General features: G+C 38.0%; 1 protein-coding gene across 13 annotated transcripts in view; it reads right to left on the bottom strand.

Moving 5' to 3' along the window:
- The window catches only part of SFXN1 (sideroflexin 1), a 32,536-nt gene that overhangs the window by 8,323 nt on the left and 7,818 nt on the right, over positions 1-16,395 (bottom strand). For 9 of the 13 annotated variants that reach the window (XM_068959818.1, XM_068959821.1, XM_068959817.1 and 6 more), the window contains 7 exons: positions 10,707-10,879; positions 9,872-10,042; positions 7,047-7,145; positions 5,857-5,932; positions 4,702-4,787; positions 3,310-3,437; positions 2,710-2,759 (listed from right to left, as the gene is read on the bottom strand). In XM_068959818.1, the coding sequence (XP_068815919.1) occupies positions 2,710-2,759; positions 3,310-3,437; positions 4,702-4,787; positions 5,857-5,932; positions 7,047-7,145; positions 9,872-10,042; positions 10,707-10,870 (774 nt within the window). In that variant the 5' untranslated portion in view covers positions 10,871-10,879. Of the gene's footprint in view, positions 1-294; positions 406-2,709; positions 2,760-3,309; positions 3,438-4,701; positions 4,788-5,856; positions 5,933-7,046; positions 7,146-9,871; positions 10,043-10,706; positions 10,880-15,764; positions 15,920-16,395 lie in introns of those variants that run through there. The other 4 variants (XR_011143944.1, XR_011143945.1, XM_068959824.1 and 1 more) reach the window with 4 other exon arrangements.

Here is a 16,395-nt window from a genome sequence, read left to right as displayed (position 1 = left end):
CTTCATTATTTAACAACCATTTGACTATTTTATGCCCTTCTAGCGTGTTGCTTAATGGGCTTTGGCAGGCAAAACTATTTTCAGGAGTGCTGATGTGCAAAGCAAAGGCTAAGAGAAGTGAGTTAGTAAAGCACTGTGTGGGTGGTGTCAGAGTACTGCAAATGGGATGGTGCTTCTGAAACCTCAAGAGAACATGCACAAGCTGCTTGTTATAAACGCAGCTCATTCTTTAATGGTTTTAATACTAATCTATACCAAGCGTTACCACTGACTACCTGCAGAACAGTGGTTCACCTGAACTCACAGTCTTTGAGGCTGAGGGGGAGGAACAGGTGAGCATAAACGGTCATGATGGTACCAAAGACCACTGAGTAGTCACTGAAGAAATCTCTCATTTGTGCTGATCTGAAAAATTCACAATACCCTTATGTTGATTACACTGCACAAAAAAAAAAAAAAAAATTGTCTCCAAACCCTGAGAAAACCTTCCACAAATGTCATGTATTTGACAGTTGAGTTGATAGCATTTGCGACATTTCTCCCATGTCAAACCCATGTAAAATCACCTTTGTTCTAAATTTACAAATATTTTGATATCGGAAAATAAATATTGCTGTTCTCAGTAATATATTCTCAAGAACATAACAGTATCACAAGCTGCTTAAAGTCACTGTACCAACAGGGTAGGGGTCAAAAGACCAGCAATTAGCCAAATCAGTAGAGGGCTTTTTATATTGTAGAAAAGTACTGTATTTGGATGCATTGCAGGCTCACTTCTTTTGGGAGATATAAGCAGCATGCACATGCTTTTACTCTAAAGCTCAAATGCTGCGTTTCCTGTTCTTATATCACGAGAAACAGTGTTTTCTGTTAACAAAGGGGAGAAAAAAAGCAAAGCACTTCGAGAAAACAAAGTTTTCAAAACCTGAAGACACTTGGGACCTCTTCCTTGTGCCTCGTTTATATACTAACAGACGAGCATTTTCAAATGACGCATGTAGCTGGGTAATCTAACTCAGCACAGGAAATATGAGGAGCAGAAATAATATGAAATATAATTCAAATATTTAGTTTTAGTTTTAGGAAGTTTCATCTTAGGCAAATAAACAAACGAAACTAAGCAATCCCCTCAACCACTTTTCCAAAGAAGGGTCTGGAAACTTTCACATTACGCTTTCTTTTTTTCCAATAGAAAGGAGACAGACCCTCCTGGGCTATTAGTTCCAGCTTGTCTGATGTGTTTCACAGGCAGATGAGAGTTTGTCCATAGCTAGGCAAGAAAGTAAACCAGTGATATCAACTGACAAAGATGAAACTCCCTTTTCTACTAAATGGCCCTGGTCCTTTGTGTGAAAACTGCTTCTCTTGACTTAGACAACCTAGTAATTAATTTCATTATTGTTCTTTACAATTCCATGTACATACAGGGTATAATGTCGACTTAGGTTTATATACTTACTAACGCTAGGTTTTTGAAAATGACTTCACGTTACTTCAGCATAAACAGAATATAGGAAATGTTTCATCTTGACTGAAACATGCCATTCAAATGTCGACCCTGTACTTGCTTTTCCAGTAATTTTAAAGGGTCACTTTCAAAAGAGGTTTTTATCATCATTATTTCCAAACTCAAAATGCTATTACAGTAGATAAGCAATGCTTCCTTATTAATATCAAGGAAAAAAAGCATTATAAAAATTTTGCTATATTTATAAAAAACCATATGCCAAGTTCTTGAAAAAGGAAGGTTTATTAACCACGAGGAACAGTGCACTTTAGAAACAATCACTAAAATAACAAAAAAGTTCAAATTTTCTTAATGTTATTTTACAATTTATTTTACAAATAAAAAGAGCCCAGCGCTCTCTATGAAAGGCATAGAGAAAGCAACCACAGAACTGCAAAGCAGGCTCTACAGCCATGTTGCTCATACAGTTCAACTTTCTCAGATCTCGACCATTTTCATGGTGAGTGTTCCACTTACCCTTTGCACAGCATCTTAGGCAATGTTTGGGAAGCTCAGGGAGTGTTTAAGGAAAGATCACATTTGAGTAGACATATGAAAGCATTTTACCAAGTTCAGCTGGCAAAATCTTGTGTACAGGGAATGGTGCAGTAGGGAAAATGAACAGGCAGTTTCAAAGGGTTAGAGCTCATGTAGCTCTGCAAAACTTTTTTAAAACGTTAAGGCCTTGATTCAGGCAAGTACCTGCATTTGTTACCCCTTCACGTAAACTGGGCTGCATCTGTGACTTAAATTCAGGTTATGTGTAATTGCTTTCCTGAATCAGAGGCATAGCTCCCTCAGCTTGTTTGTACCTGATTTCAGTTGAGAAGATTTGATTTTTTGAAGGAACTACTCAGGTTCTGCCATATTTGGTCTCAATGGTTAATCCCTGGTCAGAGTTGGCGGCCTTTAAATTTTAGTTCAATACTTTAGTACTTAGTACACTCTACCTACCCATTAAAATACTTTAATAGAATTAATTGTCAGTTACAACTATTTCAGATGTTTCTTTTGGAACATTAAAACTCAAAGCTTATCCTACCAGGAGGAAAAATAATTGGTTTTCAGTAGCACACAAATTCTTTTTCTAACTAGAATATTTGGTAGGAAAATATGAAGACTCAAATAGTATTTTAAATATAACATGAAAATATTAACTTAGGATGTGAATATAAGTATATTGATTATCAACCAAGACTAACCTTTAAAAAGGCTCTCTTTTCCAATGTATTCATTATAAAGGGAGGAATTGCTGCAAATGAGAAAAAAAACATGATCCTTGAAGAAAGAGGCATTTTTTTTTTTAGTTTTCTGTTAAGATGGACTAATGTACTGTAATAAGACAGTTGTAACAGCCACTTATCATGAGCTTCCATTTCATCCTGCCAATTCAAGATACTAGATTGGTATTTTACAAAGGCAGACTCTCCCTGTAAGTGGAGCTTCTAACTTTACACCAAACTAAGCGTGAGCTCAATAACTTGGCACTGGTCAAAGCATCCACTCTTCACTAAATCAATTCCACTCAAGTAGAATTTGCTACTATCCCTTTGCTAGCTATAGCTCTTCTGCAAAAGCATCCCAAGAGCTCTTCTGTCACGCGTAAGTATATCACACTATGGATGTCTTCACAGTAAGAAGTGGTGTACGCTTCCCTGTGGAACTTCTTAACAGACGTGTAAATACTACCTGCCTAACTATAAGATAATTTGGTCTCTGAGAAAACCAGTCATATAGAATTTAAGTTCTCCACACTGCAGGAACTGGTAATCAGGACCTGCATTGACTGAAGTTATCCTTACCCATGCCAGGAGCAGCCATAAGAATCCTTGATATAACCACCTGAGTAATTGCCTGCTGAGCTGCTTTGGTTGATTCACCCAGTCTGTTTCCGTTCTCATCTGTGACAGGGATTCCAAACTTGAGTTCCCTGTGGAAAGATATAAAACTGTGACTGTCATGCATTTACCCAGTTTCTGTCAGCTTATCTTTCTCCTCTTTAAATTTTGCCAGTGATAAGAATTATGTCCAAGATATTGACAAGAGGTGGAGGTTTATTTTCCAAGTTAGCCTGTTTTTAAACCCACTCTTTGGCACAAAAGATTTCAAAAGGCAGAGAAAAAGTTGTGGAAAAATACACTAAAAAGCGAACAATTGAATATCTGTAACAGCAATCTACCATCTGAACCTGCTCACACGTGCTCCAAAGGGGAGGAGAGAAGATCTGTTATCTCTGCAGTCCACAGAAGGGACAGGTTCCTTCAAAAAGCAACTCAAAAAAGTTGAATTTTCTGGACTGCTCTCAAAGTTGACTGTTTTTTCCCACAGACAACATAGCGAATATAGGAAGATTAGTTTCACTGAACTAAAAAGTAAGTCTTTGTGAAAATCCCCTCCCTGTCATTCTAGTCTTACAGTTCTCACTTTAACCAGTAACAACATATTTGAAAGCAAACAAGCAGGCATGAAAGAAACTGTCTTTCTATAACTGTATTATTCTCTATGAGACATTTTGCTCAAGTGCAGGAATAGGTGTTAAACCCATACGGGGGAGAACTTCTAGGAGAGCAAGAAGCAGACTGAAGGACAGATATACTGAGGACTGCACTAATTCTTCTCCTCGCTTTTTATAAGACATAAAATACTACAATGGGTTGAACTTTATAGTGAATTTAAACTTTAAATATTCCCTTTTCCCCTCACAACTTCATAAGAGGATACTTTCCATTTGTTTTTTCCCACTTCTATTTTTAGTTCTGGTCAAATCAGATTACATGTGAAATTTTGTTTCTGTGAAAGGGCATATTTTTGTAATCACAGATAATTAAATAGAACTGCGCAGCCTGACTTCTAGGACTAACTTCTGTATGTGGGATTTAAAGCACCATTTTTTAAATGACTATATTTTTCCAAAGAGGAGCCTCTATTTGAAGAGTCCATGTGATCAAGTCTTGAAGGACAGGCACTTGATTTCTAAGATCCAAGACTGAAGAACTAAATGGATATTTATCTGAAGAGAATGAAGATGTTCTATTTTATATGTGTCACAATCAATCAAAACAAGACTGCATGAGGTTTTTCTAAGGTCTGAAACAAGCTAACGATATAAATGTGCTTTATTTAGTGACTTGCTGATCTAAAAACTTGATAACATAATTTCTTCTAGAAAGAGGGATCTTCATTCTTTGTCCTACCTTTGTCTCATTAGTGGAATATTAATGCAATTAGCAGCGGCAACAGCAGCAAAAGGAACAAATCGTCCTATAAGAGGTGAGACATGCTGTGAAAAGCAGAGAGGGAAAAAAAAAATGAAGGAAAAAGAATAACACAACGATTTTTTCCAAAGGTCACATTAAGATGTACTTCATGTACTAGTGATAGACCAAATGTATTTCCTTTAATTTAAAATTTGGTGAAAACTCACTGGTGGGGCCTGTAGCAAAACAACAAACAAACAAGACTTAAGTCATATACTTCTATCAGAGCGAGCACTAGCGTGAGATTGCCGAAAACAATCTTAATTTAGCAGCACCACTGCAGAGCAGTGTCAGCTTCTGAGTGTGCCTGTTTTGCTGTTGGGCTGACTAAATGGACCTTAACATCACCGTCTCCGCTGGCAAGGCTGCAGCCAGCAGACGTCCATACTAGCTGCTCTGCATCTAAGGGACTATACAGAAGCTATTTATCTAGTCAATATATTATATAACATGAATTATTCTCTTAAAATAGTCTCTCCCTCAAATAACTTGTCAATACTCTACCACTCCCAATACAGTAAAGCATAACCAAAAGGGTACAAAATAGATTTTTGTTATTTTTTGTAAAGAACCTTTTTTATTTATCATGCTGTGCATTTGTTTAAAGAATTCAAAATTTCTACATGAAATCAGTTCAAGAGAGGCACATCCTGACAAGTTTCTTCAGCCAGTCCAGAGTCAGCTTTCGTGTTTGCTGAAGTAATATGGCACTTTTAAAAACACACCTATACCATTTATGGTCATATTCAGATAACACGCACACCTCTTTGTAATTACACATCCACTCCAGTTAACTTTCAAACGCTATTAGATACTTTGACATGTAACAAAGAAAGTGCAAAAAGGTCACCTTGGCTGGATATAGTTTGTGTTAACAAAACAGCAACGACAGGCCATTTAAAATGTATTGAGGATGTCTATATGGGGGAAAATATAGCTGGGATCTACAGAAGGGAGCTGTCAAAAGCAATTACAGCTCCGTACTGGGAGCTATGCACAACATGACACAGATACAATGAAGGAGAAGTGAGCCATTAACATTTTATAGAACAGCAAAGTCTAATTAAGAATGGAAAAAAATATCAGCAATACCTTTGTTAGTGCATTAAGTCCTAAAGCTGTTGCAACAGCACCTGTGGTAGCAGAAACATAGGCAGTTCCCAGCTGGCTAAAACAAAAATAAAAATGTCTGTACATGCACAGCAATTACGCTTATGCCAATAATCATGTTTTATATATGTAGTTAAAAAAAAAAAATCCCAAAAGTTAAAGAATAAACCTTTCTGTGATACTGCAATAAGATGTGGATGCAACATAAGTGAGGCTGTCCCTATGCAAACAGGACACTAAGTTAAACACTTTTTTTCTCATTACCAGTAAAAATAACATGCAGAAAACATTTGAATATTCAGTCAAGTTCTACCCTGCATTACTACCTATTCAGTACTTTTTCATGTGTCTGAACAAACACCTTGAAGGACTTAGTTCTATATTTAATTTGCTAATTCCTTAAACTTATGAAACCAATTTAAATTTCTAAGGCCATATCCACAATGATTACTAACATCAGCTGTACCAAAACGCATACACGCAGCCTAGCTATGCTGTAAACACCTAAATTCAACCCAGTCTGCCCTAGAGCATACTTTACATACTTCTCAGCTAGCAGGTGTCTGTATATCCTCTAATGCACTGCTTTCTCCAGGATGTCAGCAAGCAAGTCAGTCTCAAAAATAGCAAGTTAAGCACTACAATTCCAGTCTCCTGTTCATGATTTTTAGCTTTCTGCACCTATTTTATCTCTTTCTTTGCCTTCAAGTAGAGACAAGTAGTGGGCAGACCAATTCTTGAAGGCTCCAGTTTGCAAATAACGCACACAGAGTGCTGTGTGCTGTATTGCAGGACACAGGCAGCAGATGGTGACACAGAAGGACACCTGAATGTCCACATAAAATATCAATTCAGAAATACCCTCGTATAAGAGAAAACTGATAGAACAGTTTCAAATGGTTTATTGATCAGTGCAACACAGATTCCTATTAAATCCTATGTTGTTGTTTAAAGGCTTACGATCATGGTGCTTAGGCTTATCTTTAGAGGGGGAAATGGAGATGTCACCTCTGTTATTCTCAAGACTTCTATTTTAAACATATCAAGTTGGTATTAAACATAGATGAACAAACTTATCCATCTCTCACCTCAAACTTTAAAGCCCAACCCTGTTCAAATACATCAGAGAGCTAGTTACAAAAACATCAGAACTATCTGGTTTAGTGTCTGACCTGACAGTAATTGGGGCATCACCACTCCTGTTCGTGTAATTTACTATAGCGTTGAAGGACTGATTAATCCACTGCCAGAAAACCACCGCTGGTGTCGTTCTTAAAATGAGAACAATTATTATTATTTTTAAAAACACAGTTGAATCAACAGAAGAGAAAAATGACAGCAAATCAAGAAAAGTCAGTGTAAACAGGAATCAGGCAGAAGTTCTTGCTTATCTGAACAAAACAATTCAGTCAATGAGATACTGGCTTAGTAATGAAAGTACAAGCTACACTTAAAAAGAGGTTTTAAAAGAATCGTAAATAAGTAGCAAGGTTCACTTGGGACAAAGGTTTGTTGTAACAACTAAAGCATTATAGCAAACTTCTCTCTATGAAAAACACACAGGTAGGATACTTTTGCAGGGTTATTTATAATCTGGTGGTTCTCTCCGGAAGCTCCATAAGCGACTGATAGGTGGATTTTAAGAGACAGGGTTTACTCTCTCAAACAGTCTTCAAAAGGCTAATGACACGACTGTTTTAATAAATCCCTGTGACATTCAAATATTCCGTTCACATTGTAGAATCACAGAAAAAAGATACTTAATCCAAACTGAAAAATGATTTTGGCAAAAATTTCTGCGTGATTACAAAGTACAGGTTCAACACAGAAATGAATCTGGTACTGTACAGCATTAATGATGGATCAAAAAGATAAGTCATCAAAAATAAAAGCTCCAAGGAGTCCTCATAAGTTATGTCACTGTCAGTACGAAGAGGCCTTAGGACAAAAAGGTACTAGCTGGTGAGCAAGGGTGGTGGGCAGTGAAAAAAGCACGGTATATACAATTCTCAGAGTCCTTGTTTGACAAGCTAATGTGGTCACTGTTAAACTGTGGATATGAACATTTCAGAAACGGTTACCTTGATAAGTAACAAAAATGAGAGTCAATTTTTTAAACAATGTAGGGTGCAATCTTGTAGAGGGATGAATGCTTTTGTTCTCAAACTAGTAGCCCATCTGATCAATGGGACAAATTTATGATAAAGAAATCCATTAAAGGCCATTAAATACATAGTACCTCTGGATCGGGGAATTCCTGATCCACAAACAGTTGGAGGCTAGGAAAACATACCGGGGATTAGGCGTTTCTGTATGGACTAAGACCACAACCTCTGCACCCAGTAACAGAAAACACTGAAGATTCTGCTCCACTAGAATCTGTCCCCTCAGTGGGGGGAACCAGGCCACCAGAATAACAGCTGCCACTGAAGACAAGATCCTGACCATTAAAATGATTTTACATAGGACTTTAAAACTTATACTTAATTAAATTATTTAATAAGATAGAGGCAATAATGATAACAGTTCTCACTGGAGGGCTGACACGGAAATTACGAGTGCTCCAAAAAAGCAGTAGTTGTACCAATTATTCTGTAACAGCCAGGGAGGCAAAAAAACAGATGCCAGCATAAGAAGGTGTGTATCTATCACAAGGCTTTGATTCTGAAATGGGAAGATACGTTATTTCTTGACATTTCAAAAAATTAAAGATTCAAAAGATTTGAAAGTGTCTTCTTATTCCTTCTGGTTTCCAGTGTCTGAATGAGATGTGAAAGCTACAGTAATAAACTAGCTGGATTTTCTCCATCACTACTACTACTCTTCCTTTCTTCTTGTGCATGAGCAATTCTTCCTGACTCACCTTTCCCTGTTTCCTGTGCTACTGCAGTGTAGAGGATGTTAGACCTGCTATGATAAAGTTCAGACATGACTCACATCACCTTACTGCATGCCTAAGAGCCCTTCTACATATAATGAGAAATTTGCTTTTTCCAATAACAGCAATAACCAAGACACACTGACATGCAGTAAGATGGAAACTACACTGCACCCTCCAAGAACTTCTGCACAATCCCATTTGCACTGCTGAGGGTTTGATCCAAAGAAACCAATGTCTTCCAAACTAATGAGCAATCCAGTTTTGAGTGATTTTACCAATAATGCAAAGAAAATGTATATACCTTCTATAACTATTATTGATAATAACAGAGCACGCATAAAAATAAGAATAACCTGTTAATATACAGTAATGTTTGTTGGCAGTTGCACTGATGGCTTTATTTTTATTCTTGACGGTGCTTATTAAGCACACACAAACACATGTATACACACGTGCCTTTCAAAACTGCTGTGTCTTTCTGGACTGTGAATCAAGATATTTTAAAAATTCCACAATCAAAAATGATATTGGTATTTCTTCTGAACCTTCCCCTCGTTCTTGCTAACAAGGCATTATTTCACAAAAATATTTCTAACATACAGTCTACCAACGAAAGACATTGGCTTCTGCTAGGGGCTTCACTGTACTGGTGAAATGAGGGCTCTTGATGAAATGGACGTCTCAAACAGGTGCTGGAGAAACTCAGTGACGGACGGACTGAAGCATATTTAGTACTTACTTGGCAGACAGAACATCCTGCATGCCAGATCTCTAAGGTTAGAACTACCAGGCATCTCCTCCTCTTTGTCCTCCACACAACTCTCCTACAAGGACGGGATCTGGGGACACTCAGCTTTCTCGGCTCAGTGAGGAAAAGTGGGATATTTGGTGAAGGATTAGAAGGGGCCAAAGGCTTATCTCACAGCTACTTCTAGAGGAAACCACTAATCACTGCGGGTGTGAGGGAACGCAGAGAGAAAAGAGAAAAGGATGCAACATTTTTTATTCTAAAATATTTATAATACATCTTCTAAAATGTTCTGTTGACAGTAACATTGATTTTCGCTTATCTAATTTGTAAGCAAATATTTGATGTGTTATATTGCTATTACTTACCTGTAAAAGGTCATCATACAACCTGTGATAGTCATGTTCATTGGTACCTGAGCTGACATTCGGCCAATCAAGATCATCTTTTCACCAGTGTCTGGATGAAAGGCTGAATCATAGATATATTTTGCTCTCCACAATTCATCTTCTGTCAAGCCCGGTGCGACGATACCTTGTCTTGGGACAAGTTGAAAAACAAAACAAGACAACAGCAAAAAGCACAACTCTTATAAAATGCTTAAACTTCCAAAGAACAACATGGCATCAGAGCAGTCTGGGATGTTCATGCTAAATTCACCTAGCCTTTTAGTTATCTTGTAGATCCTTAGCTACAAGAAATGGACTGATGAAATAAAATAATCAAAACTCCTAGCAGCGGTTATGTTGCCTGAGTTGATACATGCGACACCACATTTGTTTACTCAAAACTGTACGAGAACTGTAGAGCTAAGATCTTTGCAAAAACATTAGCATTAAACTTTGAAAATTTACCTTGCAGGTATTTAAGAAACTACTTGCCCCAAACAATATAATATGTCAGAGTTTTCAACTCTGCTATCATATTAATTATTTTCAGAATCAGACACTTCTTCCACATATCAGAATACTTAGAAGTATTATTACAGTATAATATTATTATTATAGTAATAGTAGATGTTCTCAGACAACATCATTTCCCCATTCATTAGAGAATATGCTAGTGTTTCAAGTTACGTAATGAGAAGAAACAGTGGTTCAATGAATACAGTGTCTGAAATACTTCCTTTCAAATATATAACTGCCTACTTATCACCAACCTGGATTTTTTTGGGCCAGCACTAACAACGATCAACTGCCATACCTGTAATCGTGAACAATTTTTCTTGCGTTTTCTAGTCGGGCATCAGATAACAAAATATTCCGGGGGTCTGTTACAGTAAAGAAGTGACTGGCTCGTCCAGTGAAAGTGCTTTGATCCCATCGGGGCTCCTTAATATTAATATTTAATGGTATATCTGCGGACATCTTCAAAAACTGTGAAGAAAACATGAAAATTTGCATTTTGGAATTCCTCTCATTTCATAACATACCTATAACCTTTCAGACTCTACACCTGCAAGATGAAAGGTGGTTACGCTTACAGTAAAAAGCCAGAGATGCACAAACACTGGTGGTGTAAGCTGCCACTGATGAGTATTTTCATCTTAACTCAGACCCTTGGCTGGGTGGTATTTACCTACCTCCAACAAGCATCAGGTACACTCTGAAGTTGTCTGAACCATTTGGGGCAATTTGATTAATATTAGATGTTATAGAACAGAAAAAAAAAATCACAAAAAGAATATAACTAAGCATCTAAAATCTCTTCACCATAAAAAGTTGTTAACTCCGTGGGAGAAAACCATTTAGGAAATCTGGAGAAACTAATGCCCATCTGTCAAAGGTAATTATTATCTTTCCCTTCTCTTCAAGTGGAAAAGCTTGGAAGGGTCCGGAGAAGCCAATTTCTATAGAAGTCACGTCCTCAGTTTCCCTTTCTATCACAACCATCCCCAAATCAGCAGCTCTAAGGGGGAGGTAGAGCGGGAAAAGAGGAAATGTGCAAGGATGACCACTAATCATTATTCAGAAGACACTACAGACGAACATTTCTAGCAAAAAAAGCAGCAGTCTACTCTTGCAAGCAAGCAAATAACTATTTGAGGAAACCAGATCACAGCCATACAGGAAGACAGCTTTAACACCTGTCACAGGAACCGCAAAATCAACTTTGTAAACAGTCGTTGTTATGAATTAGATGAGGACTGCGCAAAAATTGTTCTCTCTTGAACACTTAACCGTCAGAAGACCTTTTGAACTGGGAACTAGTCAAGGAAAGGCTTTATCTTCCATGTGTTTACCTATGCTTGACATTTTTATGCTTATGTCATACAATAAGCATGAGTCTTATTTAGAACTTTTATAGCTATTATTATTATTATGATCTAATTACAAAGAAAAGCCAGTAGTCACATACTGTTTTATGGTACATCATTCACATAATAGGGAAAGTATTTGGTTTTCTAATATACTGACTGCCAGGAAGAACTGCCAACAACAGGCAAATTGCTCAAACTCTTCCCAACTTTACACGTGTTCATCCCCCACTGAAATCAATAAAAACTGTTCATGCATAAGCACAATTTTACTCAACACCAGATGTGACTGTGAAGCTATAAAGATAACATAGCAAGGATGTAGAATAACTGCATTATAAATGAAGATAAGCAACGTTTAAAGAAGAGCTGGCAAGTACATTCTGCTCAGCACTGCAAACTATTCAAGGCCAAGTCCCACACGTGATAACTAAGAAAGCAAAGTAACCTATTGCTAGTATGTCAAACTCTCAAAGTCTGGGGATGGATTAAGTAAATTACAATGGTCATCCACTCAGCACGGTCACAATCACAGCAAGATGAACAGCGCAATGATGAAGAGGCCATATCTGAGCTAGTACTCTTAAATAAGTATGTTAAAAATGTATTCAAAATCCTAATTTGGTACTGCTAACTCTAAAGATTCTTCCCTTTCATACATTTACTGGTAATTATGCAAAGTTTCTTTGGGTTAAATAATCAGTTTCTATTAAAAAAAAAGATAAGAACTTTGCTTTTATCAAATTAAAAAACAAAAGAAAACATTTAGGACTCTTATGTATTATTTTTACGTTTAGCCTGTATTATCTGCAACACAACAAGGAAGAAACAAAAGCGTCAAATAAGACAGACTGTTTTCCAACAGTTCCAAGAACTTCCACGAACAAATAATCTACTCTATCCAACAGATCTTATTATTGAAATCTATATAAGCTAAATTAATTTGGTTAAAAGTCAAACAAAATTTATAACTACATAGATATTTCTGTTTCCTGCTGTCTACATTTTCTGACATCAGAAGAAACTCACAGCTGCGTTAGTAAAGCGGAGCTGTTTGCCTCTGCAATGCAGAGATCAGCACTATACAACTAAGCTGTATTTCTCCAGAGTTTGCTGAGTTCTGGATGAGATAGCAATCATGAACTGGCAGTGCAGGCTGAAGGGAGGACACCAGAAGGACTGGTTTTGCTTATTCTCTATAAACTGCATTAAGAGTTTAAATGCTCAAATATTCCTTTGAAGACAAGTTTAAAATTCTCACGTTCTACTACAAGCCAGCGCTGTAATATGCAAGGTCATCTCAAAGACTCCAAAATCATTTTAAGTTCTCACAGCTTTTATCTCAGTAATTAACCTCCCAGCCCCGGGATTATTTGACAAAAGCATTAAATTAGTCTTTCTGAATGCTTAAGTAGACAAAGGAAAATATACCTAAGTGTCCCCAGAAAACAGTACCGTTCATAACATGCGATCATCTGAAATCATGAGACCAAGGTTTTCTATAACTCTCCCCATCCAGTGCAGTGGTCCTTCTATACTAAAACATGATATCAGAACAAATGAAGGATCAAGTAAAGCCAGTTTCCATTAATAATAATAATAAAGACCTTCTTATGACCCCCTTTGACCCCACCGAGAACTGAGCTGGATTTACCACTTTCTGTCAAGAGTTAGATAGACCTGTTCACTGCACTCGGCCCTGACTCCAACCTGCAACACTCGGCCTCCGGGTGAAACGAAGACTCCTGCAGCAGACGGCATCCTCTCCTCTCCCCTCCCACGCTTTTTACATGGAATCTCAGCTATTTGCTGCAATTTTTATTTTACTTAGAACAATTATTGCACACTTTCAGCTTACTGCATTACAACTCAAATTTGCTAGGAGGCGTAACAGAAAAATACACTGATTATTGGTGAATGTTACAAATATTTGAAAACTATTCACTCCGCAGTGTTTTACCTTTTAAGGAGGAACTCACTACTGCATAGAAATACTCGCCAAATATATACCTCAACCGTTACAATGGACACTGTTAAATATGTTTAAAAATATCAGATCAGACCTACCAAATACATTTTCTTGCTGTTTCACTCTATCATCTTTCCACAGTGGACTTCAGTTTTCCTTTGGTAAAAGTGACTTCAAGAAAAATGTTTATTTTTCCCCCAAGGCCTTTCTACATGTTCAAATTTGCAAGCAACTAACTAAAACAAGTAATCATAAAGCAAGAATTCAAGGAGCATTAGCACTGCTCCTCCAAATCATGGTAAATATAGTCTCAGTTCAGCTACCTCTCATACCTCAAAGTTTCACCATCAAGTTAGGGAAGGTCCTAAATCTTCCTAGTATACTAGAAGGCTAACAAATGCGATACAGTAGGCGAAAATTAATCTTTTTCCCTTCCTCCCACCTCTATTTTCCCCACTGCTAAGTTCATTATAGGATGGCAGTTTTTATTAACGTCTTTCACTGTACACTGAGACAGGATCCTTACTAAGCTAATCTTGAAACGTGAAGGTATTTGTACCACAATTATACGTAACTGACATTAGACCAGTACCATCTACTACTACTTCATTCAGCAGCTTTCTCCAAAGACTTTTATAGGTTTTACCAGCTTTTCAACACTGTTAAGGGATATCCTTTTCCTCAAACACAAGTAAAAGAAATAGACAATTGAATAACGTAACATGGCTCAAGACCACAGAAATGCCAGCAGAATCTAGAACGCCTGACTCCAAACCTATCCTCTAAGTACTGCTGATATGGCCATACGTAAGTTATTACTTCAGAAAAGTGACCATGAGAGACGGAAAGACACTGGGTAAGAAGGGAAGAGTTCTTCCTTCGCTTCTAATTGAATATGCTTACCCTTTTACCCAGGTTCCTGTTTGCTATAGGTACTTCCTTGGTTAAGAAGCCGCTTAAAACGCCACTATGCGGAGGCAACACTTTATACCTGTGGATTAGCAGGATTATTGTTGTGTGATGCATTTCTCACCAGGCATGTGGCAGAACGAACACAGATTATGGAAATGAAAGAAGACTTTGAGGACAGATTTGGAGAGCAGAGTTCTCACGCAGAGCATCTGAACAGGTGATGCTTCTCAGATTTCTCTTCCCTTTTTATTACTACACAGTCAAAAAAGCCCTCCAGCAAAGAGTGATATAGTCTGAAAGACCAGACCATCTTCAGCATGGGCTAGCAACCGAAATGGTAACAGCTGGTTTTGGAAAGCAGCACCCTACTAAAGGAGGGTGAACTCATTTCTCCAAAAATTCTTTTCCATTGGAAAAAAAAAAGAGGCACATTGGGGCTGATAAGTCATTTCATGAATGCTTCCCTTTTGGTGTATTATTTGTGGAAAAGTATAAAAAGTATCAATATTTTTATAATTACATTACCAGTTTCATTAGGGAAGATTAAAAAGCGCTTAGAATAGTTTACGCTAATCTGTATAAAGCTGTCTAATGTAAACGTTTAAGAAAGCAGCCCACAAACAGAAGCTCTTTTCTTTCCTTACCCTCTGATCAGCAAGTGCTGAAAAATTGCTCCATATGTGCTACTAGGTCGTCCATGAACTGTTTTTATTATGTATGACACGTCTGTCAACAAAAGCAAGTCCTTTAGTAATACGGCATCTAAACAGCAAGGATCTGCCTTCACTGCACGTGGTTCATTGTTCAGTTCAGTATCACTTACTTCACTTGGGCCATTCAATGTAGCCTAACCCAATGAAGGTGAAACCACAGAAAATGGAGAAGGTACCACGTCCAAATCCTATCTTCACCCCCTTCACCACTTGGTCTACTGATTTTGTGTCAGCCCTGATGCCCCTTGCACTATGTGGTGTGCTGCTATAACTTAATAGTCAACAGCAAACTAACGCAGTAGGAAGAAAAGAGAGGCCAGCTCCATCTCCTGGATTAGTATGTTGAATCGACTCAGCAAAAGGTCTGGGAGTACCAAAGCCAGAGAGCGAGGAGGAGTGCAAGTGCTTACCTAGGAGCAGAAGCAGGACAATGGAGGACAAATCTCTCTCCTGGTGGCAGCAAACTCTTAGATCAGCCCAAAGACAGACACCAGCCTGGGAGCATGTCTCAGCACAGCAAAACACAGGTGAGACTGCAGTACACGTACCTGACCCCAGCTTGTCTAGTTAACCATTAACAATTGCAAAAATGTTTTAGGTGGCACAGAGGGAATCAGCATGGGCTAGCAACCTAAGAGCTCACATGCTATTTCTGACTCAAACTGCTAGCCAGCACTGAACTCACATCCTAACAATTTAATAAATATCCTTAACTGCACTAGTTAAACGGACTTGAGCATGTCTATCCTTGCTATGAACACGCCTTCATCTTCCTACAGGGACATACCCTAAGAAAGAAACTGGAATTTCACATAGCTGCTCGGAGAGACTGCACGGGCCAAATGAACAGATTAGCAACTTATTCCTCATACTCAGAGCTGCTGCCTCTCCTGTGCCGTTCATTAGCAGGAATTAAGGTTGGCCCTGCCATGCTTCTCCAACAGGCTAACTGGTGGCTAACTTGGGTCACCATTTCACTCAAGTTAAAGATGTGCAGATGTGGCAGGAGCCAGGCATGGGGCAAACCTTGAAGCCTAACCC

Source organism: Struthio camelus, chromosome 13 (genome assembly GCF_040807025.1).
Source record: "Struthio camelus isolate bStrCam1 chromosome 13, bStrCam1.hap1, whole genome shotgun sequence".
NCBI lineage: Eukaryota > Metazoa > Chordata > Aves > Struthioniformes > Struthionidae > Struthio > Struthio camelus.
This window is presented reverse-complemented; position numbering and strand designations above follow the sequence as displayed.